Genomic DNA, 24,810 nt, shown 5'->3' on the forward strand with positions numbered 1-24,810 from the left:
CTCAATTATTGTTCATAAGCTGTTATTTCCACTAAACCAAAGTATTTTTGTTTTTAATATATTATACAAATATATATACACACACATGTATATATGTTGCTCAGTATTTAGAGGGATATTTCAAAAAATGACAAAAAAGATAGAATGAAAAGATAATTTTGGGACAAAAACATTTGAAAAATCCATGAGTAGGTTTTCATAATACATATTTTCCATGAGCATATTAAAGGGCTCCCACAGATGGAAAAGGTGCTGGATTATCCTACGGAGGGACAAGAGCCAAGTCCCTCCACTGCTTGCGTGCAAATGAGAGACCAGTGAGCACCCCAGTGCGATAGGATCGTTCAAGCTGGTTTGTACTAGTTTGCAGTGGGCTGGCTTTCCCACCTGCCTGGGTGACTGGTAAGACCAGGTGGATGGGTAGCATCAGTAACACTGCTAGGAAGAAGGCATGTTTCCCCAGCTCACTGTGGAACCTGGAGGGAATTGTCAAGCCTTCGTTGCGGTTTTGTTTTGGATTTTTGGTTTGGTTTTGCCTCCCCCTCCCCCCCCCCGCCCCTTTTTTTTTTCCTTAACACCTTTTTCAGGCGAGGCTCAGAATCAAGGTACCTTTTCCTGGCGTCTGAGGATAATAAGCATGTGTTGGTGCCCCCTAGCGGACACAGAGAAACTCCACAGATGTGGAAAGCATCTCAGTCTTTCTCTGGACTGGGGCTGCAATCTACTCTCAAACAGGCCCTTGCTTAGAAAGAGCAATCACTTTCATCTTCACTTTGAAATAGTCGCCCCTCTTTTTAGCCCTGGCTGTCTGAATCTACCTGTCCTTGTTGTTCTTAGAAAATCTATTTTGACTTGTTGGTTTCTACTTTTCCTTCCATTTTAGAAAATCAACTGGGAAGATTTAGCTGCCAAAAAAGTGCCCGCACCGTTTAAGCCCGTCATTCGTGATGAGCTGGATGTGAGCAACTTTGCAGAAGAGTTCACAGAAATGGAGCCCACCTACTCCCCTGCAGCCCTTCCCCAGAGCTGTGAGAGGCTGTTCCAGGTAAGGCCCCATGTGTGCGGCGGGGACTCCCGGTTTGGAGGAAGACCAGGTTGTTCTAATTAAGTACTTTGGTTCTTATACACAGGCTGCCCCAGTCCCTTTACAATGATGAATTGTGGAGACACTGCACATGGTTTGCTGAGTAGCACATCCTGTTCCTATTGTGTTTTAATATGGAACTCTGATGGCTTTGTACCTGGCCTTTTATGTCTGTTCAAGGTCCTTCATAGGAATGACAGTAGCATTTGACTTTAATCACTTTTCAAGTAGAATATTCTCTAGCTCACAGTGTTATCTGGGTCTTTGTCTTCAGGGGATAATCTTAACTGCTTTCCATCTGTTAAAGATTTAGAAAAGATTTTGTATTTAGAAAGGATCTTTGCTTCTTTGACTCCTGAGTGTTCACTTACAGTGGTTTAATCTGGCCATCCCAAGTCTGTCTCTTGTGCATTCCACATCATGATCTAATATATGACTGGACACTTAGTAAATGTTTCACAGAAATGTTTGTTGATGAGCTAGTGAATGTTCTGGCATGAACAGGTTCGTCATGATATACCACTTGTGGCTCAGCACATCTATTGCCATTAGATTTTGTTCTTTTCTAAAACTCAGTTTCATATATATTCTATCCTGAAGGATTGGATTGAACATCAAACAGTTGCAGAATTAGAGAATAACTTAAAACTAAGCATACTATTTTATAGCTTGAAAACAGTAACACTTTGGACCGCTTTCTTTAATAGCTTAATGAGATCTCTTTGAGGAAGTTGGTTGTGTTTATAAGTGAACTTTCTTGGCCACACAAAAACATAACAGCTGTGAGAAAGATTTTGCGGACACAGTAGGAAGTCTTTCCTCCTTTATTACTGAATTGGTTTAATTCTGCCAGAAGATGGCATGATCTCCCTCTGCAAAGCCTCTTCCCATTACTTTGAAATGCCCCCCGCATTTTGGATTGCAAATAAGATCAAATCCTTGAATGTTTTCCTATGGAAAAAGCCTCAAAACCCAGTCTGCCCCAGTGCCCCAAGCCTCGGTTTCCCCTCTGCCTTTCAGGGCTACTCTTTTGTTGCTCCCTCCATCCTCTTCAAGCGGAACGCAGCTCTTGTGGACCCTCTGCAGCTCCACCTGGGAGTCGAGCGCCCTGGAGCGACCGGCGTGGCCAGGAGTGCCATGATGAAGGTAGATGCATCTGGCTATTTCAGTGCTGAGTCAGTGATCTTTCATGAGTGTTAAGTGCCAACAACAGTTCTCAAAAGTTCTCAGATCCAGGAGTGATCTCAAGTCTGGCAGATGTTCTATTTTGCAAGGGTTTTTTTTTTTTTAAATTTTTTAATGAGTAAAAGGAAATAGCATTCTTTTCTCTAGAGAATTATTAACATCAGTTTGGACGAGCTCCTTTCTATAATAATTATGCGTCTTAAGTTTAAATAAAAGGGATAGATCGAAATAGAAATGAATTAAGATAAATTGTAGCTTACACATGTGTCTCGTTCATGTTTATTAATGCTAACAATCTTACATTACTCCACAGTTTTATTTATCTCTTATACATAGCAAGTGTTTTCTAATCATTGGTTATGTTGGTTTCTTACCAGGACTCTCCATTCTATCAACACTATGACCTCGATATGAAAGACAAACCTCTGGGAGAAGGAAGCTTTTCCATTTGTCGAAAGTGTGTGCACAAAAAAAGTAACCAAGAGTTTGCCGTCAAAATAATCAGCAAAAGGTAAGACTGTTCCTAGTCCAACTTTGTATGTTCATGCTAGACGATGAGTTCTGTAAAGTACGAGCTTTCCATTTAAAAGGAAGTCGGCCGTACATTGTAAAGCTTGTACTCAAAGGTTTGATCCATTTTACTTCTGACTGTAATAGATAGGTAAATCATAGTCTGATACACATTTGGGTTTATTATGGCAGACTTTCTGTGACAGTCACATAGTTAATGCATTAATTTCATATTTATTTATGCACTGATTCCAACAGCTATTGCCATTCGTGTTAGTGATGTATCTGAAGTGCTTTTCTCAAAAGATATTTGGCAACCTACTGATAGCATTAAGAACCAGCTAGTTGTTTTGGTAACTGACTATTACTTTCACATTTGTGTATGCTTGTTCTCAGATTGCCAGACCAAGAGTGTCCACTTCTTCAAATGACTAGCTCTTTTCTGACCCAGAAATCATTGTTTCCAGGATAATGTATTACTTTTGCTGGTGGGTGGTATGCTTCATTAGTTATTGAAGCCTCAATCAACTACTTTGATATACATTCTGAGTTCACTGTAAATAAAAACAGAATTATGGTTGAGCAGTACCAACCAATGTAAAGCCAGATGGGCATTTGGCCTAGTGACTAAGACTCCTATATGGCGTGTCGGTATCTGGCCTCCAGCTTCCTGCTCGTGGGGACCCTGGGAGGCTGCGTTGTGGCTGGCTATGTTCCTGATGCCCACAGGGGAGGCCCAGGTTGAGTTCCCAGTTCCCAACATTGCCCCAGCTCATTCTCAACCTCTGTGGGCAGTTAGGAAGTAAACTAGCAGATAAAAGCTGCCTCTGTGTGTCTGTCAGTTTCATTCCATCTCAAGTCAATGGAATTTCTTTTTAAGAGAGACAGACATGTAGACACTGTTTTGTCTTGCAGGATGGAGGCCAATACTCAGAAAGAAATAACAGCTCTGAAACTCTGCGAAGGACATCCCAACATTGTGAAGCTGCATGAAGTTTTTCACGATCAGGTATTCCACATTGTGTTTCTCTGTGTGCTGGCTTCCATAACCGGTTCTACTTTTCATCTGTCTTGTTGGTTGGCTGCATGATGAGAATCAGGGAAATGGAGCATCTCCCAGCTGAAAAGAGCAGAGAAACCGTCCCTGCAGCACACACTCCTAGCCACCCCGACCTTGTACTTCAGCTCATCTCACTCAGTGGGTGCCACTTAGGACAGAGGAGGAGGACACAGGCCAGGAGCTCGGTGACCCTGTCACCAACTCCGATGTGCAGTACTTCGTCACTACACACTCCCAAGGCTCTCGAGCCTTTTACAGACACTCAGAGTCGTAAGCCCAGTTCTGCAGGCTGAGTGAAGCAGGGTGCAAGGGCCACAGATGCTCTCCTTCATCTTGCTGCAAACCTCAGGCCTGGTCATGCTGCTCCTTCTTCGTCCATCCTCAGCCCTGCTTTCCAACAGGAGCCCAATTCAGAAGCGTGCCACTTAGAATGGAGGAGGAATGCTACCGTATCAAGTTCATGTCTCCTCTGACCCCTTCCCACAGCTACTGCCCATATCACAAACCCCTCCATTTCATTCAGTATTCTGTGTCCCCAGACCAGGTGGGACAATGTGTTTACTACTTTAGACAACACAGAGGTATAACAGACAAAAACTAATCTTGACTGCTTTAGTTTTACCAGTGAAGAAGCTAAGATGCTGAAGCGTCATGAGACTTATGTAAGACCGCACAGTAAGGCTGTAAAGATCTAGTCAGGGAAGCATGCTGTTCAGTGCTGGGCTGTCTTAACTGTGCTGCTGTAGAGTCTGTGACCCATCTTAGAAGGCCAGTTCTGGGGCCAGATGCAGTAGCCTTAGTGGCTAAAATCCTCACCTTGCATACGCCAGGATCCCATGTGGGGGCTGGTTCTTGTCCTGGCTGCTCCACTTCTGACATAGCTCCCTGCTTTGTGACCTGGAAAGGCAATAGAGGACAGTACAACCCAAAGCCTTGGGACCCTGCACCCACGTGCAGGGAGACCCGCAAGAAGGTCTTGGCTCCTGGCTCCAGCCGTTGGGGCCATTTGAAGAGTCAGTCAGCAGAAGGAAGATCTTTCTCTCCTTTCCGTAAATCTGACTTTCCAATAAAAAAGTAAAAAAAAAAAAAAAAAAAAAAAAAAAACTTTTTAGCAAATGTTCATACGTTAAAGAAAAAAAAAAAAGTGCAGTTCTGTCCCACACTGAAGCCTTTCCGAAGTACAGGGCCTAGGGCGACATGTGGCAGTGAAGCCCTGGCACTGGCAGTGGCAGACCTGCCATTTGCAGTCATGTATTTTATGTTGCCCAGGAAATATACCAGACACTCTACATGTAGTGCCTCTTCCAGCCCTTCCCTTGGCTAGCTCTGTGAAGTGGGAAAAGCGGAAGTCCCAGAAGCAGCTGGGGCTCACCGTGTGTAAGTGGTCAGACTGGGGCCTGAGTCCAAGTACTCCCAGCTCCAGAGCCCAGCAGTGTTAGTTAACTTTTCTCTGCCTCCTCAGGAGAAGGAGAAATGGCCAGGTTTTTGGATCAGATAGTGAATATCCAAAAATGGTGTCATTGTCAACTTGCTCTGGGCTTCTCAGAGTCAGAAACTGCTCTCCACCCCTTCCTGCCTCCCACGGAATCCAGCGACTGGTGGAGGTAGTGAGTGCCCTGTCCACGAGAGGTGTGTGAGAAGATGAGGACAGTCTCACATCCCAGCCAAGGAATCGGGCTCATCTTGGATGAGTATCTGTGGCTTTGCTGTCATGGCCCGAGCTATACCCCCTCCCCAAGCACATCTGATTTCTGTCCTTCAGATCACTGGTACTTCTCAGGAATGGCATCCCTGATGTTTTGTCTCTGTTACTTGATTATATGCTATTTTTATGTTCCACCCTTATCATCATGTGTCTCATGAAATAATTCTAAATATGCCAGCGTACATGGATCGTAACACTAATATGGAATTTCAAGGACAGCTTGGATTGTTCTTGTGATGGGGACCCGGTGGCCTAGACCCTTCGTCTCCACTGCTGGAGGACACTGAGTATGGCCGTCGGCTGTTCGGCGAGAGGGCATGTTCAGTGTGCCCGTCTCCGCTGTCCATGGAGTAGGGACTCCCTGTGCTGCTGCTAACAGGCCACTGTGCACAGAAAACAAACACCTTGTCCCACATTCTGAGGGTGAGAAGTCCCAGATCGGCCTCACTGGTGTAGAGCACTGTGTCAGCCAGGCTGGTTCCTTCTGGAGCCTCTGAGAGAACAGCCACGTGCCTGCCTGTATCAGCCTTGGAGACTGCCCGCATCCCTTGGCCTCTGCGCCTTCGCAGCGGCATCCTCTTGCTTTTGTTGTTCTGCCTCGTCCTGCTGACTGATGACTAACTCAGCGTCACCTCAAGACCTACAGTCACATCTGTGAAGTCACTGGTGCCACATAAGCTGGCAGCCACGGGCTCAGCTTAGACTTTCTCATTGTTACCCACACTATTTCTCTGTCTGTATGTGGGCCCTAAAGTGCATCCAAGGAAAGCAGCATCCTCGACATTCTTGGTGACAGACCTGGCGTGTGGGCGTGCCTGGCCCTCTGCCGTCCTTGAGACCACTGTGGCAGTCACCTCACTTCATGTTTAAAATGGTCAAAGCTAATTGAATCGCACTTGGCCCATTCCTTCCAGTGACCTTGTCTGATGTGAAAATTCAAATTAATTAGCTCTCCTAGTGTCCCAGTAGCATTTTCTTATTAAAAAATGTTGTTAGCCCTTCACAGTTTGTCCAGTATGTTTGGAATAATATACTTATGAGTTTTCTTCTTTATAAAGTGATTTTTCTGAGATTTGTTGACTCAAGAAATAAATTTTGCTTGTTGAGTAACATTGTGCATGGCACCTGAATCTGAATGTTGATGTGATGTCTTGTACTAAACCACTTATGTCCTAATGAAGCTTTCTGTAATTCCTGTGCCTTATGACAGCTTCTGTGTTATTTTCTTTACGGAAATACATGCAAAGCATTGGAAATATTCCAATACACAAGGTTCATTGCTCCTTACTTATGATCGTGCCACCGAGATAAGAGCAGTTACTTAAAAACAACATTCAGGTGGTGAGCTATGGGTGCTGGAAATGACTATTCACAGGGACCTAAGACTGACCTTAAGAACACTAACAGGAGTTTTGAAATGGCATAATCTTACAACAATTTCTTTCAGAAGATAATTTTGTTATGAAATGAGTGTGCTGGGCCTTGCGAGGGCAGTTAGTGACCCATGCTCCTGAATCTTCTCTAGGATTGCAAACTGAAAAGTTCACATTTTGTTAACACCAGGTCATAACAAAGACAGACATATCATCTTTGATAGACAAGGCTGAGCAGAATTCAAACAAAGAATTAGTCAAGGAAAGTGATGTAAAGATTTTCCCACAGTGCTTAAAGTTTTCCACAACCAACATAGAAATTTTTAAAAAGAAGAAAAGAAAAAGCCCCCGCTCCTCAGCTCTGTCCTGCAGAGTGCAAGGACCGCTGTGGGTTCTTCCCGCAGTGCACTCTGTGACGTCACTGGCCCTCGATGGAGCCCACGCAGGCTTTCCATGCTGACACGTGTCCGCGCCGCCTCGTTGCAGCGCTACGTCCCCTCCATTGTTCTTTTTCTCTTTTCCAGCTTCACACATTCCTAGTGATGGAACTGTTGAACGGGGGAGAACTGTTTGAACGCATTAAGAAGAAGAAGCACTTCAGCGAAACCGAAGCCAGCTACATCATGCGGAAGCTGGTTTCCGCCGTCAGCCACATGCATGACGTGGGGGTGGTGCACCGGGACCTGAAGCCGGAGGTACGGAAGGCCGAGGCCGCATCCGCAGATCTCTCCCAATCACGAGCTGGGCTTTCTGGAATCTTTCTTTTTAGGGCTGCTGTGTTGATAATTGAAATTATGCTCCTTGCATTTTTTTTTTCCTTTCTATGTCAGTCTAAAATAAATGTCTTTTTTTTTTCTTGGCCAGCTAATCATGTTGAGGTTCTATTTGTAAGTGTGACAGCCTTTTATGGAAGAAATACTTGATGCAACTGCTGTGAACTAAAAATAGTGATGGGAATTTTTGTAGTAGAAAATAAAGCCCCTTCTATATGTGTGTCATCTCACAAGATTTTTTTAAAGGTTGTGTTCTGAAAGTTTATTTTTCATATTTGTAATTAAGTTGGTTAGCTTATGAATAGGTACCTGTAGTTTTGTTACAAATATTTGAACATTAAGAATGGTCTTGATTTAACTAGTTATATACTTTTTATGTGTTTTAGTGCTCACTGTTGTATTTCTATAACCGTGTATCAGTGCAGAAGTAGCAGCTTTTTTGTCTTTTAAATTTTTTATTAATATACAGAGAGCAGATCTCATACATTCCAGACAATTGCAAAGGGACAACCACAAGAAGCAACAGCTTTTAAAATATTCTTCTTTCAAAAGGTTAATAAGAAAGTTCCTAGCTCTGGAATTATCCCTTTTATAGTATCAAAAATATGAAAACTCTTTCCTTTCAGAGAATCAATGAAAACAAAAAAAACCAAAGCCAGTGATTTATAAAAAAGAGAACCATGACTCATCCTTTACCATATGCAAAATCCTGAAACTATCTTTAATCGTCATTTGACTATAATACATATTCAAATGTATTTAAAATATTAATGTTTAATAGTTCTCTAAGATATTTCTGGAATAGTTCTTTAAAGGCATCATTATTTTTCTCTTTTATTTGAATGTCTTTTTTCTTAAAGGAATAAGAGGTTTGAAAATGGAATTTGGGACACTGCTGTTCTCAGCATCCACTGGAGATTGGTGGCAGAGCCCGCCACCAGTATCGAAACCTGCAGGTGCCCAAGTCCCCTTGGTGAAATAGCAGAGTGTCCGCATGGAACCCACAGGTCCTCCCCTTACCCTCTGCATCAGCTCCAGGCTCCTTAGACAAGACAAATGCCATGCAAAGAGTTGTCACAGAATATAGTTAGACAATAATAGCTAAAAAAAGTCAGTGATGTTCAGCACAAGTACATTTTTCTCAATAACTTCTAGCCCCATCTGGTTGAGTCTGCAGCCACAGAGGGTGGTGACTGATGGATGCCCTGACAGTATTTAAACATCTACCCTGGCACTTCCCATTACGGTTCCTCATATTGCTAGTAATTAATCGAAAGTGGGTGTTGTGTTACGGACTTGCAACCAGGAAGGCCCCCTCTGCCTCGCTCCCCAGGCTTCTCACCCGCCTGCGCACCGCCCACCGCAGTGTGGCACTCCGCACTTTGGAGATTAGCTGCCTATTTTTAAATGCAAAAGCACACCACTTAAGTGCTTTCTTGATAGACAAGGAGCAAGCATGTATTTTTTTAATTGAAAAGTTCTGTTCCATGACTGTATAGAATTCATTTTCACATGTTGTATTCTTTGAGAACTGGCCATCTGTCATTTCATGAGTCTCGCATGAGGCTCCCGTCTTCACTGCCACAGTTTAGCTTTGCCTGCCTACGTCCCTAGTCAGAAGACACTTAGGTGCCTTACTTCCTGTTTGTTAACAGGATGTTCTTCCAGATAGTCATTTGAAATGAACCAGATTTGTCAGATTTCTAAGATAATCTACAAAAATTGGAATGCTTAAATGAAACTAGGTCTTAGGGAAATGAGAATGTACCTTTGAGCTAACCACATTGACTTTTAAATGGCAGAGTACATGGTCTTTTCCCCATGTAACATTTTAACAGCTGATTACCCATCTCTTGTTAGATGGTTATGTGACGTTCGCTTATGTACTGGCAGTATCTCCACTTGGAGGTGCGAGCTGGATAGATTTAGAAGCTGGCTGACATTCATAGTAGACTGCTTTGCATATTTTAGAATGAGCCCGTCCTTGTGAAAGACTAGAGAAGTTTCACATGTCTTCTTAGCTGTGGGCAGAACTGGGGATATAGATGAAAGGGATTGAACGCTAACCCCCAGCTCTCCTGTCGCATCGTCAGTTTGCCAGAAGAAGTAGGCAGGCGGGCACTATTCCCCAGTGTCGCATGCTTGGAAATAGGAGGAATGAGTTAAAGTCAGCAAATGAAACTGAACGACACGGCCCCACATTGGTAGGCATCTGGCGTGGCAGTGGAGAGATGCTATTCGGGATACCCAAATCTCGTTGGAGTACCTGGGTTCAAATCTGCTCCCCTTGCCATTCCAGCTTCCTAGCATGCCCACCTGGGGAGAAGCAGTTAATGACGCAAGTCCCTGGGTCCTGCCACCTGCGTGGGAGGCCTGTGTGGAACTTCAGGCTCCTGGCTCTGGCCTACTACAGCCCCAGCTACTGAAAACATGGAGGATGGAGAATCTGTCTCTCTTCGTTTTAAATAGATAAAAATAAATTTTTTTGAAATGTTAATTATTGAAAAAAATAAAATCAGATATATTGATTGTATTTATTTATATATACTCCATGTATTTATTTAATGTTTGAAAGACATAGCAACAGAGAGAGAAACAGATCTTCCATATACTCCGCAGATAGCTATGGCAGCCAGACAGATCTGCGCCAGGACGAAGCCAGGAGATTGACACTCCAAGCAAATCTTTCTCATGGAAAGCAAAAGCCCACGTGCTTTGGCCTTCACCCACTGCCTTCCCAGAAGCAGCATCAGGAAGCTGGACAGGAAGTAGAGCACGCAGGACTGCAGGATGGGCTGCCAGGGTCACGAGCAAAGGCTCACTAACCCACTGCACCACAGCACTGCCGCTCTTCAGGCTTAGTAGGAGCAGTGGAGAGGCGCCGCCCCAGGGCCTGCCCGGCCTTCTGTGCAGCACCACGCCCTGCACCTGGCAGGGCTGCAGGTCTCACCTGCTGCTGGGCTGCTCCCAGCACTCCCGCAGAGCCCAGCGGGACTCCACCGTGAGCGTCAAGCACTGTGAGAGCACAAACCAAACCTTCTCCGGTTTCTCCTTTTGCTTTTCTTTCCTCTCAATGTTGATTTTCAACTTTGAACTTGAAGCTTCAAAGCTTTTTGTTTTTTCTTGGATCAGTGACACTTTCTGTCATTTATTTTAGCAGGAATAGTGTTAACAAAGCAAATGATATCCCTGAGCTGGAAATAATCTAACGAATAAAGAGGTATGACAGATTCGTCTAGGTGTCTGAGGACAGAATAGCCAGATTCAGTCACTTAGAGCTTCGGTCTGATGTTCTGATAAAAATAGGGACTTGTGCAGCAGTGCAGTTAGCATTTATGAAGCAGGTGACAGATTCAAAAGTAATCCAGCAATAGCTTAGTGACCACAAAACCTCAGTAGGTGAATGATTCAAAATTACAAGGTTTTTATTTAAGCCCTACTGTCTCCAAGCACCAAAATCTGTTTTTTAAGTATTAACAGCTTGGTAAGAGAGAGTTCTGAAATGTAATGCGTGTCTTTTAAAATAGCATCTACTAGATATTAAAGAAATGTTTCGTTGATAAATTATTTTATGCACAGACATGTCCCAGAGCCCTGGGCACAAGTGTAGGGAGGCACCAGTGGGGGTGAGTATATAAGGTGTACAATCCTGAGGGGACACGTGCCAGCCAGGAGGGCGTGGAAGACAGCACAGGGGACAATTGGGGCAGTAGCTCTGAATGAGCAGCGAGTGTGCCCAGGAAGGGGCCTGTGCCAGGAAGGGTCAGAGGAGGGAAACCGGTGAAATACAAGTCCTGGCAGCAGGTTATCCAGCAGAGAGCAGCCCCCCAGCCGCCCCCGAAAGCCCGGTGTCAGACAGGGCACGCAGAGAGAGGGCGCACGGCCTCAGTGGGCTCTGCAGACCGTTTTCCTAAGAAACTCAAGCATGTGCCGCTGTCTTGCAGAATTTGTTGTTCACTGATGAGAACGACAACTTGGAAATCAAAGTGATCGATTTCGGGTTTGCCCGCCTGAAGCCGCCTGACAATCAGCCCCTGAAGACCCCTTGCTTCACCCTGCACTACGCCGCCCCGGAGCTGCTCAGCCACACCGGCTACGACGAGTCCTGCGACCTGTGGAGCCTGGGCGTCATCTTGGTGAGTGTGTCCTCGCAAAGCCACCAGACCTGGTTGTCGCTCTTCCCTGGCTGTCCCCAAGTTTGGACTGGGGGAAAACAAATGGCAAATTGATTTCTGTACAACCAATTAGAGGCCTGACCGAAGATGGTTCGCCTCTCTTAAAACTTGTATCAGTGAAATAACACAAAATACCCCAGAAATATGCCCAGTTTTTGTGCATCTGTTATAACATTTTAATGGAAAATAAAATTTTTAAGAATTCAGATGTAGAGATTTTTATTTGGATTCATTTTGTAATATTTAAGGCAGTTGCATTTTATATGAATGACAGTGGTACATATTTTTTGAAAGAAGTGATGATATATTTTGAAAAGATGTATATTAGATATAATGTGAAAATAAGTTAATTCTCTAGAAAAAAGTTTCTCAAAACTGTTCTTTGGATTCCAAACTATGTAATTAAGGAATGTTTAGAATAAATGAGCAACTTAATAGGTAAAATTGAGACCACTTACAGTGATGTATCGTAAATGTGGTAAAGCTGCTTTTCACAAAATGTCCTGGGCTGCCATGACCAGAAACTGAACATTAAGCTAGAAAAATCTCAGTGTGTTCTTTCTCAAAATAGCTTTGCTTTTCCAGCATTAAGTCATAAGGCAGACAGGGAATTATTTTTTAAACTAATGAACAGTTAGTACTTTTCCATTTTTTCATTAATGATGAACTACATAAAGGAATATTTTCCATATATGTGTTCACATTTGCCTCCTGATTTGCTAGGACAGATTCCTGGGCGGGTGTGCTGACGTCACCCCTGTGATGTCACACCTGCACATGGGGTGCCCGCCAGCGGGCAGCTCCTTCAGGCTGCATTTTCTCTCCTGAGTCACACTTTACCGACTCTGCCCCTTTCCCTAGGGAGAGATTTTTCTGACAGAATTTTAAGACTATTGAAAATCCTAAACCTTTTGTGTGTCACTAATATTAAAAATTGTTTTATTTGTCACTTGTTTGAAGCTTCGTTTATAAGTAATATGGGTTGTTCTTTTGTGTTGAGAGGGATATGAATAGGGAACCTCAGAAGATTTCCATGAGTCAGATGTGTCATTTCTTTATGGTCTCTGGCGTTGGTGCCAGATTGTCACTCGACCAGCCCAGTCCACGACTAGAAATACCCCTCCGAATTCAGACTTCTCATTTTTAGCCCACAGTCTGTCCTCCATCTGGGGTTTATTCTGGTGCCCGTCTGTGCCAGCGGCTGGTCACTGGCCCCTGCGGGATGGTCTTTATTTTTAGGCTTCATGTGGTTTTTGTCTCAACAATTTTAAATCATCACTTATAATTTAAAACAAATTACATACTTACAAATGAAAATATTTTAAATAGAAATAATAATAAAGAGCCAACTTCTGTATACCCAAGAAATTCCTTCTTTTTCAAGGGCTTAAATTTGCTGGCATTTTTTAGGAGAGGCAATGACCTGAAATGGCATGAGTCCCGCCAACATAAATTCCACAAGACTAACCTGTAGAACTCGATGCGATGTGTGTAATGCTGACAGGGAAATTGAACATGGATCAGCTGTTAAGTGATACAAATGGGTTTCTACTAATTATATTTGGTATGAGAATGGCATTGCGGTCATGATCCTGTGCCTTTAGAGAGGTGACAACGTAGTTACAGATGAAATGAGCAACTTCATTAAACTGCCAACGGAGAATGCTTTGCAAACTGTTGCATGTCAGCGAGTGCCTGTCCCTGGCCACCTAGCACAGCTCCTGAGTGGCCCACGACAAGCACAGAGGCTGTGGTGGCTTCTGCTCTGCCTCAGACACGCACGGCCCTCTGGTTTCCCATCACGTCTGCCTGCTGCGGGGACGCGAGCCCTGCCAGGTGCCTGTGCACACAAGGCCAGCTGTCTGTCATCTTTTCTGTTAAGGACACTAATCCTGTTGACTTCATTGAACCTTATTTCTCTCCAGAAAGACCTGTCTCCAGATGTTAGGGGCTGCAGCTTCCGCGTGGAGAGCAGGGGCCATCCAGCCCACAGTCCCAGCAGGGAGCCAGTGTGTGGCAGCAGACAGCCTGCCCGGGCAGCGTGTACACTTCCACTGAAAATGTAGTTTCTTCAGGTGTTTGGTTCTTGACATTTAAATTTTTAAAAAATTTTTTAAGAGATTTATTTTTTTATTGGAAAGTCAAATTTACAGAAAGAAGAAGAGATAGATAAAGATCTTTCATCCTCTGGTTCACTCCCCAAATGGCTGTAACGGCTGGAGCTGAGCCGATCTGAAGCTAGGAGCTTCTTCCAGGTTTTCCGTGCAGGTGCAGGGTCCCAAGGCTTTGGGCTGTCCTCTACTGCTTTCCCAAGCCACAAGCAGGGAGCTGGATAGGAAATGGAGCAGCCAAGATAAGAACCAGCACACATATGGGATCCTGGTGCATGCAAGCCAAGGACTTAAGGCACTAGGCTACTGCACCGGGCCCAGATATTTTAATTTTCCACTTTTCCACCTGCAATTTCATTTTGAAAATTCAAAACTAGAGAAGCTGTTAAGAGAATGTTCTGTGAGCATCTAGCCTTTTGCTGTTTTTGCCTTTTTCTCTTTAGTCCCTCTTGAATGCAGGTTATCTCACTCCATATGGATGTGGGGGTGTGGACGTACATAATGCATATGCAGACACACGTGTATAGATATATATCATATCCATATGGACATATTTCTGTGTAGATATGTATCGACACGTTGCTTCACCATTTGTAATCAGCTTGCAGAACAAAATTATTCTTAGAAGAAACTGAGTGCTGAATCGTCAGCTAAAATTATAAGGTATTATCCTTGGGGCAGGGGTGGGAACTGCTATATTTGTAGCAATGGTTTTAAATCTTGAAATGATAATGAGCCAGTCACTCTATTCACAAGTCCCTAAAACGTTACTGGTTGTTTCAGTGATAGAAGTCACGTGAGCTTCTGAACCCATACCACCAGTTATAGTGCGTGCCAGATAGTGCTGCTGGCATTGGCAATGGGGTCACCGGTGTGGCGTTGGCGTTGTCGGTGGCCTTGGCAGTCATTAAGTTTTGTTACTTTTCTCTGTAACAGTATACGATGTTGTCTGGGCAAGTCCCATTCCAGTCCCATGACCGGAGTTTGACATGTACCAGTGCAGTGGAAATTATGAAGAAAATCAAAAAGGGAGATTTCTCCTTTGAAGGAGAAGCCTGGAAGAATGTGTCACAAGAGGCTAAGGATTTGATCCAAGGTAATAACCTAATGAGATGTATTTTATTGATAAGTAATGATTGAGGAGGCATCCATCCATGGCACACACACTTGCTTCTTAGCCTGTGTATATTCTGAAGATTTTGCAGGCTGGTCTCTTGTTTGCTGATCAGAACACTGCCACTTCATAATCTTAGCCATGTCTCCAGCATGAACAGCCCAATAGATCGGAAACAAACCTACCCTGTTCCCATTGTCCTCCCCTCAGACACGTCCCCCACCCCCCATCTTGCCTCTTTTGGGCAGAGGCCCTGCCAAGAAGCCAGATCACTGAAACAGAAATTGAGCTGTGCCATCCTCAGTGCCCGTAGCTGCTGGCTGTCCGCAGCCCTCCCTGAGTCCTGCAGGCTCAGCAGCCACTCACATGCCGTCCCCTTGGCTCTGCCAGCACCGCTGCCCTGCAGTCACGCGGCATCCTTCCCTGCCTCTGACCTGGCCTGTCCTGCTGTTGACACAGAGACCTATCGGTGAAATCCTAGAAGAGTGTGTTAGCTTTAGGTCATCTTCCTAAGCCTGGAGTCATGGTGACCTGTCCCTGCCGGCCTCTGCCTTCCCATCACCCAGCCCTGCCAGTGCTACACCACGTTTCCAGAACCCCCCAGGTTTTTAGATGTGCCCCGAAGCACGCTCTTCATCCTGCTAGCCTTCCTCATCCTCCAGACTCAACTCCTGGAAACTTCAGGTTTGGCTGCCCTTACAGGCTAAGTCCTTCCCCTGGGCCTGCGCACACGCTGGGTCTGCGTGTTTCACCTTTGTGTTTCCTCCCTGGTGTGTAACACCTGCACTTTTGTTCATGTGTTTCCTCTGAGTCTCCATCTTTGATTCATTAGTGCCTGACCACACACCTTGAGCTGTAGAAGGCAGCCAGGAGGTGTCTGGGAGCTGAGTGTTCATTTGCGGGGCTAAACCCAGTCACCAGTGGGGGCCTCTCCTTTGAGTGCTGAGTTTGTCTTATGGGACAAGCCCGTTACCTGCGCACTCCTAGAAATCGGCTTCCGTCTTTCTCATCAGTGTCTGTGTTCACCAAAGGACCTACATGTATATAAAGTACAGTTAACTTGGTAGGAAATTGAAACCTTATTAAAGCCATCATGTCACTGTGAGCACAACTGAGAATTATGTCTGAGATGCTTTTAAGTCACAATAAAGGTGTGACTTAAATATCTTACCCCCCAGGACTTCTTACCGTGGATCCCAATAAAAGGCTCAAGATGTCTGGCTTGAGGTACAACGAATGGCTTCAAGATGGCAGTCAGCTGTCCTCCAATCCCCTGATGACGCCCGACATCCTGGGATCTTCGGGAGCTGCTGTGCATACGTGTGTGAAAGCAACCTTCCATGTAAGGCGGGCCCTGCATGCGTGGGGCAGGGGCGCGGGGGAACTAACAGGGGCCGAGAGAAGTCAACGCAGACGTTCTGGAGGTACACGCAGTGACATCGAAAATAGCACTGCTCAGTTGCTTCATGCTGTTAGCCGTCATAAACACAGAGGGTTTGGGGGATCAAAGTCACAGCCAACCTACAAAGCAGTTGTTTCAGTTTAGAATGAATCTATGAGAGGAGACTGCTCTTTGAACAATTGGAGGTTTTCAGTAGGCAATGGAAAACTAAAAGCATAAACTTTTTTTCCCCAAACCAATCATTCTCTTAAAACCAAATTAACAAACATGGGTACATATGAAATTCCATTCACACAACAGCCCTCTAGGGCATCGCCTGTCCTTCGAACTGCAAGGGATGTGAGTTGCTGGTCTAAGTTCAGCTGCAGATCTGAGAATTTGTGACCACATGGCAGACTACGCTGTTCACTTACGTACCAAGCAGACGCCAACAGAGTATAGTATAAAGAGTGGGAAGTTAGGCAGGAAGTATTAGGAGCAGGTGATGTAAGGAGCAGAGAAGGACATTTAGCGTGATGTGGTTTATAGAAAAGGAGTGGCCTAGCCTCTTCACCTGCAGAACCAGATTTGGAAAGTGCGCGGGGCTGGGGTGTGGCCCGTGGGTCAGAAGCGGTTGGGATATCTGCTTCCCACATCAGAGTAACTCGGGTTTTGGCTGCCGGCACCTGCGCCTGACTCCTCTTCCCAATGTGCCGGTCCTGGGGGCCGCAGCCCTGACCACAGCAGCTGGATCCCCGTGCCCACAAGGGAGACCCGGATTGCACTCCTGCCTTCAGCCTGTGCTCGCCAGCTGCTGGGGAGCACTTGGGGGAGTGGGCAAGTGACGGACGCAGTCTGTCCACTTTCCTCCTTTCCTGCCTCGTGTTTAATAGACAGGGACACCTATGAGTTATCCAAGGCACACTGGCACACGCAGTGACCCTGACGGGCTACAGAGCGGGCATCCTAGAGGGAACCGTCCACTTCGGGTGGAGACTGCGCACGGTGCTGGGTGCTGGGCTAGAAAACAGGAGGGCTGGCTTGTCGAGTTGCTCATGGTTTCCGTTAGCTTCTGTGGGCAGCTGATGTCTTCTTGGGCTGCAGGGCTGACTTGCTACAGAAGATTCCTTAGAATCCCGGCCCTGGGCATTATGGCTGGCTTAATTTCAACAGATGCTTCTGGAATCTTGCTCCAGAAACTTCTCTACCCTGCCAGGGGATTGGAATACAGAGATTTAAGAAGCTGGGGGCGGCACTGTAGCCATTCCTCTCACGCGATTCCCTTGACTGCTCTCAGGCCTTCAACAAGTACAAGCGGGAGGGCTTCTGCCTTCAGAACGTGGACAAGGCCCCGCTGGCCAAGCGGAGGAAGATGAAGCAGACCAGCACGAGCACCGAGACGCGCAGCAGCTCCAGCGAGAGCTCGCACTCCTCCCACTCGCACGGCAAGACCACGCCCACCAAGAGCCTGCCGCCGGGACAGGGGGGCGACGGGCCCGCGGAGACCCTCTTCCAGTTCTCGGACTGAGGCCCGGGCAGGCACGCTGCAGCCACCTCCGAGTGGGTGTCCCCGGGAGGACTGGCGGGTGGGCCCGTCGCAGGTAGGGGACCGCGAAACGGGACTGGAGGGCCTGGCGCCCGCGGCCAAGTGGCTCCACCCGCGCCTCTGCGCTGCGGGCCCTGTGGGTACCGGGCCCTGTGGGTACCGGGCCCTGTGGGTACCGCGGGCTGGGCGGAAGATGGCTGTATGCACAAGAAATGGTGTCGTGAGTTTTATGTGTGGCGTATACTTGTTTCCTGAAAGAGAATTTTAACTTATTGTTTTTATTTTATGATGATGTATAATGATAACTTGCTATTAATCTCTTTCTAAGAAGTTTTTTTAAAATATAAGAATTTAGCCCCACGCTCTGTCCAGGATTCACTTGAGCTGCATGCTAAGCTATGAATGTTTTTAATTTTGCACTGTTCTCTCCTGGCAATTTGTTTTTATGGATATTATGAAATAGTAAGGTACCTGTCTGTTTTAAATACTGCACTTTATAAAAGCGTGGGAAGAAAGCGAGCTGTTTTATAAGGTGCACCGTGGTGAGCCGTGTGCTGTGTGCCGTTTTCTGCCATCTGCTTGCGTTTGTCCTCGTGTCCCCCTTCCGCGTGGTGCACAGGTGGGAGCGGCGTGTCGCACAGCAGTCGCTAGCCACTTCACTCAGCGAGAGGAAAACCCAAAGGGAGATTTACTAACACTGTGCTTCATATGTGTACACTGTGCTGCACTACAGCGAGCCACCCCCTCCTGTAGTTCTATCTATGTACATAATATTTTAGAATCATACCTGTGACTTGTTTTGAAATTTTCCTGTTAATTTTTAAATCCAGAAAACATATTTTATAAACTTATGCAGAGCACTTTTATCGCTCAAAAGTTATGTATTCATAGAGAAGTGCTATGTGATAAAAACACTTCATTGAAAGATTGCTGCATTTTGAAAACACAATTAATTCATTCCCTATGCAAAAAAACACAGAAGTGATGGGATTTGTATGTTATCTTTCCTGTCAGAGCCATCACGGACTATCAACTGAGAAACGTGATCTTGCCTGTATTTATAGGAATCATGTTTAAAAACAGAATGCCCAGCGTGTTTATTTTGCAGTTTTGTCAGTGATAGCCTCTTGAGCATTAGTTTTGCATTTGGGCATGATATTTATTTATTCTTTTGTTGAAGTAATAGCAGCATTAATTTCAACCAGTTATGAATACTAAAGTTGCACTCTGTGTAATATATTTATTACTGAATCAATGTATATATTAATAGCGTAGGCTTAAATGGCAAATATTAAAATATTTTCAAAATAATGTATTCTGTTCATATTTTTGTCCTCGGCGGTTATTGGAAATAACTGTTTTCTACATGTCACTGGTACAGATGATGACATACATTTCATGAAATGAATGCTGCAAGTTCTGTGCTCCTAAATTTCAGTCATTCCTAGGAAATGTTGTGAGTGCGATGCCCCTGGGCACAGGTGTATAATAACCAAGATGTCTGTTTATGTCTCCATTGGTTACATTGAAAACGTGTAAGGGAGCCCTTCAAGTGCTGGTAGACAACATGGCTTAGAAAGTCGGAGCTCAGAGTGTGTGGGAACAGGAAGTGATCCCAAATGGTCAAGCAGCATCCGCAAGCGCAGGGATGTGATCAGCTCACCGTGACTCCTGGGAGGTGATGGGATTGAAAGACTTGACAGTGAAGCAGTAGCAAGGCAGTGGAGTGAGAGGAGGCAGAAGATGAGGCTGCTGGAATAAGCCAGAGTAGGCTCGTGGGAAACCCTGGTGGGACAGCCTCGCCAAGCTCTTGTTTCTTATTATTTAAAAAAAAAAAATGCTGAAAATTAAAATGTGAAATGCAAGGACTCTTTAAAAAAGATTTATGATGATGATGATGATGATGATGATTTTGGAAAGGCAGATTTACAAAGAGAAGAAATACAAAGAAAAAGATCTTCCATCCACTGGTTCACTCCCTAAGTGGCCACAATGGCCGGAACTAAGCTGATCTGAAGCCAGGAGCCAAGATCTTCCTCCAGGTCCCCCATGTGGGTGCAGAGTCCGAGGCTTTGGACCGTCCACTAACACTTTCCCAGGCCACAAAACAGGGAGCTGGAAGGGAAGTGGGGCAGCCAGAATACAAACCACTGCTGGTATAGGATCCTGGCAGATGCAAGGTAAGGACTTGATTATTCATAATAATTTATTTTGTTCTTTAAATTTTTATACGTTTAAGATGCAGAGAGAAGGAGCCCCTTTCTTCTGGCTCACTCCCCACGTGCCACCAACAGGACTGGGTTGAAGCTGACGCCTGGAACTCAACCCAGGTGACCTGTGTGGGTGACAGGAGCTCAGTCACATGGCTCTCGCTACCACCTCCAAGGGTTTTAGTACTGCACCGCTATCCCATGTGTTAAAGTAGTACCAGTGAAACGAAAGTGCTTCTCACTGTTTTGGCGATAAGAAAGGAAGTATATGGGTCTGCTTCACATTAAAAAATCTGAGAACTTGGCTGGCATGGATTGTGAAACGAAGAAGAAAACACACATGCAGTTGGGAGTTCGGTGTTTTGCTGTGTGGCTGGGAGGAATACGTAACGGATTATTGTATGCATCCTTAAACGTGGAACTGAAAACTGGCCGGAAGTTAGTAAAGCTGCCGTAAGTTGTGTGGCTCTTCTTCCACAGCCTCATAGGAAGATAAGGGTTTGTCTCACTGGAAAGCAAATGGACATAAAAAAAGGAAAAACATATGTGATCTTTGGGGAGTAAAAATTGAGTAAAAAATGTTGCCAAGCCCCAGCTCAAATGAGTGCCACTCCTATCCACTGCATTTGGGTTGTCGTGCTTGACTGTATCTGCCCAGGCCGTGCTCAGAACATAGTTCTTACAGCAGTTTTCTTTGCAGGCCCACACACATCACTGTACAACCCACGTGGATACCTCACACGCTATTTCAGCAAGTTTCCGTGTTTGATGTACATTCATAGATTGTAATGAACATCAGAGAAATAAAGACTGGGACAAAGAACAGAAAGATTTGAGATGAGGGGATGGCTTTGTGGTGTCCTTTGACCCTGGAGTACCATATGTGCATCGGTTCATGTCCCAGCTACTCCACTTCCCATCCAGCTCTCTGCTCATGTGCCTGGGAAAGCAGTGGAGGACGGCCCAAGTCTTTGGGACCCTGCCACCCCCTCCTGGCTTTAGGTTGGCCCAGCCCTGGCCGTTGTGGCCATCTAGGGAGTAAACCAGTGATGGAAGATCGATCTCTCTTTCTCTCCCCTCCTCTTCTGTCTCCTCTCTGTATCACTGCCTTCCAAATTTAAAAAAAAAAAAATCTTTTTTAAAATGTGTAGGATAGATGTAAGGAAATAATGATGCTATGGAAAAAAAATAATAAGTGGCTTTGTGTTTAAGGTGTGAATATGCTGTTCCAGTGACTATACACATGAAATCTCCTTCAAAACACTCTCCGGGGCCCAGCGCAGTGGCGCAGTGGCGCAGTGGTTAAGGTCCTTGCCTTGTACGCCCAGGATCCCATATGGGTGCCGGTTCTAATCCCGGCAGCCCCGCTTCCCTTCCAGCTCCCTGCCTGTGGCCTGGGAAAGCAGTCAAGGACGGCCCACAGCTTTGGGACCCTGCACCCGCGTGGGAGACCCGGAAGAGGCTCCTGGCTTCGGACCGGCATAGCATCGGCCATTGCGCTCACTTGGGGAGTGAATCATCAGACGGAAGATCTTCCTCTCTGTCTCTCCTCTCTGTATATCCGCGTTTCCAGTGAAAAAATAATAAAAATAAATCTTTTTTTAAAAAAAGACTATCCACGGTGGGGGGCAAAAGACTTAATTTAACATATCTGTGTAGGCTTGAGGATGGTTATTCTAGAAGCCCATGTGATAACTTTGTCCACTTGGTTCCCACACTCGTTCACCAACTTTGCCTGCTGTCCCACACCCTGACCACTGAAAGTGGCAGAGTCAGTCCCAGTGAAGGACCACAACTCCATTAGCTAGTGATCGTAGTTTTAGAAATTCATTGTGATATGACAGGTAGCATGCCCAGATCTTAGGCATTCAGCTTGAAGAGTTGTCGCATTCACACTAAGTGTGTGCTTCGTTGTGGGTTTCAGCATCCTAGTGACTGTAAATGTCCTGGTGGCCTAAGCCATTCTAACAACTGCTTATCTGTAGTTTAAGTTTGTGTTCACATATATGAAGCAATGTTTTATATTTTGATCAGCCATTTGGGTACCCTGACTTATGTACCTGTTCAGGCATATGTGTTGACTTGTCTGCCTTGTTTTTTTGTTGTTGTTTTTTGGTTTTTTTGCTTTTTTTTTTTTTTTCACTGATATTCAAAGGCCATTTGCTTCCTGAATAAAAGTGTTCTGCCTGATATATTATTATTATAGATGCCTGCTTTTTGCTTCCCTACTTTCCAAAATGGTTTCCTTTTGATTGTCAAAAATTATATCAAGTCTAATAGACCGGTCTTTAATGTAATGGTTTAGGCTGTCCTCGCCTGCCTTCCTAGTCCACAAGCAGGGAGCTGGATGGAAAATGGAGCTACTGGGATTAGAACTGGCTCCATATCGGATCCTGGTGTGTTCAAGGTAAGGACTTTAGCTGCTAGGCTATCGTGTCAGACCCATCAAGATATATTGAACAGTTTCATTAGGATTCCACCTTTTAATCAGAAGAAGAGATGCATACTTTTAAAAAATTATTTTATTATTCTATGATACAGTTCCATAGGCTCTGCAATTTCCCTCTCCCCTCCCCAATTCCTGCTCCTCCACTGATTTCCCCATGTCACTACAATAGTATAGTCTTTTTTTAATTATTATTTTATTTTTATAATCTTTACATAGTTGATTAGGGCACAAAGGGTCAAGGGCTACAGGAAAGTAGTAAGAGTATTGTTTCCACATTTTTTTCTGTGTCTGGGATAAGGGGCAGATAAAGGGAGAAGCTCCACCCAGCCTCCCACCCATGCCTGGTCCCCGATGTGGGGCATGCGCCAAGGGTCCTGCTCAAGTGGTTTTGATAATTCACCAGTTCTGCATTGCTACTGATCTCGCCACTCCAAGCATGATGAACTCTCTCCAGAATCCACTGGCTGACATAGTCCATCATTCTGCTATTTAAGTGTGTCCTGACATTGCAGGCATGGACAATGGCATAGAATCCAGCATCCTAGTCACAAGATGCATTCAACAGTTTCATTGGGAGTCAATCTTTGATTTGTGACTGGAGGTGCACACTGTGTTGTATCTTCACATCTGTATGTGATTGTCTAATACACAGTATATATCCCCTTCAATCATTTTAAAACTTGTCTGAGGGGCCAGCACCATGGTGTACCAGGCTAAGCCTCGGTCTATGATGTCAGCATCCAATCCAGGCTGATCCTCCCTGCAGTCACCCGGGCAGGTTCTCTTCTGGTGGGCGGGTAGAGACAGGTGGTTATTGAAGCTCAATGTGAGGCTTTAAGTTTTACTCATTTTTTAAAAGATTTATTTATTTTTATTAGAAAGTCAGATATACAGAGAGAATGAGAGACAGAAAGATCTGTCCATTGGTTCGCTCCCCAAGCAGCTGCAACAGCCAGAGCTGAGCAGATCCAAAGCCAAGAGCCAGGAGCCTCTTCCAGGTCTCCCATGCAGGTGTAGGGTCCCAAGACTTTGAGCCATCCTCTATTGCTTTCCCAGGCCACAAGCACGGAGCTGGATGGGAAGCAAGGTGGCTGGGACACAAACTGATGCCCACATAAGATCCTGGCACATGTAAGGTGAGGACTTTAGCCTGTAGGCTACTGCTCCAGGCCCTAACACATCTGTTGTGGACTCTTAATCTGAAAATCTGGGGTGTTTATTAACGCTTCGCTCGGTGGCCTTGAACCCTGTCTCTCTCCCTGGTGCCAAGAGCTACTAAAGCTGCTGCTGTGCTGTTTCCTGGAGGCTCACAGCACCCCCAGAGGAACATGGAATTTGCTCTGTGGGTTTATGTCTCAAGTTCATCTCTGGGCTTCTGCCCTTCACATCTCAGCTACTCTCAACAGCTCCAGTGCCAGCTTGTGCGTCTTTGGCCAAGTGTGCTTCCTGCATCTTGGCTAGGCCCTTGTCTACACGTGTGCCAGAGCATGCAGTGCCTTCAGAGGGTTCAGAGTAAAGGTGGGGCTCACTTCAGAAGCCTCCCTGCTTTCAGAAACCAGCACGCCTCCCGTTCTAGCTGCGTTCCTTGGCCCCCAGTGACTGCAGAAAGGGGCTAAGTTTCACTGAGCTGGCATAGGTGTCTTCAGTGAATGGAAGGGTTAGTCTGGTGACCAGCAACTGTCGTAGCCCAAAGCAGGACTGTGGCCACAGTCACTTTGGGTCTCCATGTGGCTCTCCCACAGTGCCTTCTGGCAGTAACAGTTCATACGAGAGGGCACCAGATCTGTTCAGGTGTTACCATGTTCACTGAAATGTTTACCAGGCACTGTTCTTGACATGAGCAATATATTAGTGTTTAAGGTAAGGTGTCTTCCTCTTTGGGACTTAGAGCCTGATTTAATAGTAAAAGCTTATTTTCTTTAATCTACTTAAAAGGCAGAACAGAGGAAGAGCAAGGGACAGCTATTCCAGCTCCTCCATCCAGGTTCACGCTTCCACCTGATGTTTTCATGAGAAAGGTCACTTGGTGGTTTCCAAGTCCTCCTTGTAATAATTAAACTGAGAATTTTCTTGTGGTGAGAGGGAGGCACTGAGGCCTTTTGGTTGATTCTATCTTCCTTTATGTATTTTTAGC

General features: G+C 45.4%; 1 protein-coding gene across 6 annotated transcripts in view; it reads left to right on the forward strand.

Annotated features, from left to right (window-relative positions):
• The window catches only part of RPS6KA5 (ribosomal protein S6 kinase A5), a 133,194-nt gene extending 115,085 nt beyond the window's left edge, over positions 1–18,109 (forward strand). For 4 of the 6 annotated variants that reach the window (XM_040975157.1, XM_040975159.1, XM_040975160.1 and 1 more), the window contains 9 exons: positions 884–1,045; positions 2,105–2,230; positions 2,647–2,780; positions 3,695–3,788; positions 7,442–7,612; positions 11,635–11,826; positions 14,913–15,072; positions 16,269–16,432; positions 17,769–18,109. In XM_040975157.1, coding sequence (XP_040831091.1) covers positions 884–1,045; positions 2,105–2,230; positions 2,647–2,780; positions 3,695–3,788; positions 7,442–7,612; positions 11,635–11,826; positions 14,913–15,072; positions 16,269–16,432; positions 17,769–17,999 — 1,434 coding nt within the window. In that variant the 3' untranslated portion in view covers positions 18,000–18,109. Of the gene's footprint in view, positions 1–883; positions 1,046–2,104; positions 2,231–2,646; positions 2,781–3,694; positions 3,789–7,441; positions 7,613–11,634; positions 11,831–14,912; positions 15,073–16,268; positions 16,433–17,768 lie in introns of all 6 variants that reach the window. The other 2 variants (XM_040975158.1, XM_040975161.1) reach the window with 2 other exon arrangements.
• The last annotated feature ends 6,701 nt before the right edge of the window (positions 18,110–24,810 follow it).

The sequence above is a fragment of the Ochotona curzoniae genome, unplaced genomic scaffold (assembly GCF_017591425.1).
Source record: "Ochotona curzoniae isolate NIBS_2020 unplaced genomic scaffold, NIBS_Ocur_1.0 contig_2688, whole genome shotgun sequence".
Classification (NCBI taxonomy): Eukaryota; Metazoa; Chordata; class Mammalia; order Lagomorpha; family Ochotonidae; genus Ochotona; species Ochotona curzoniae.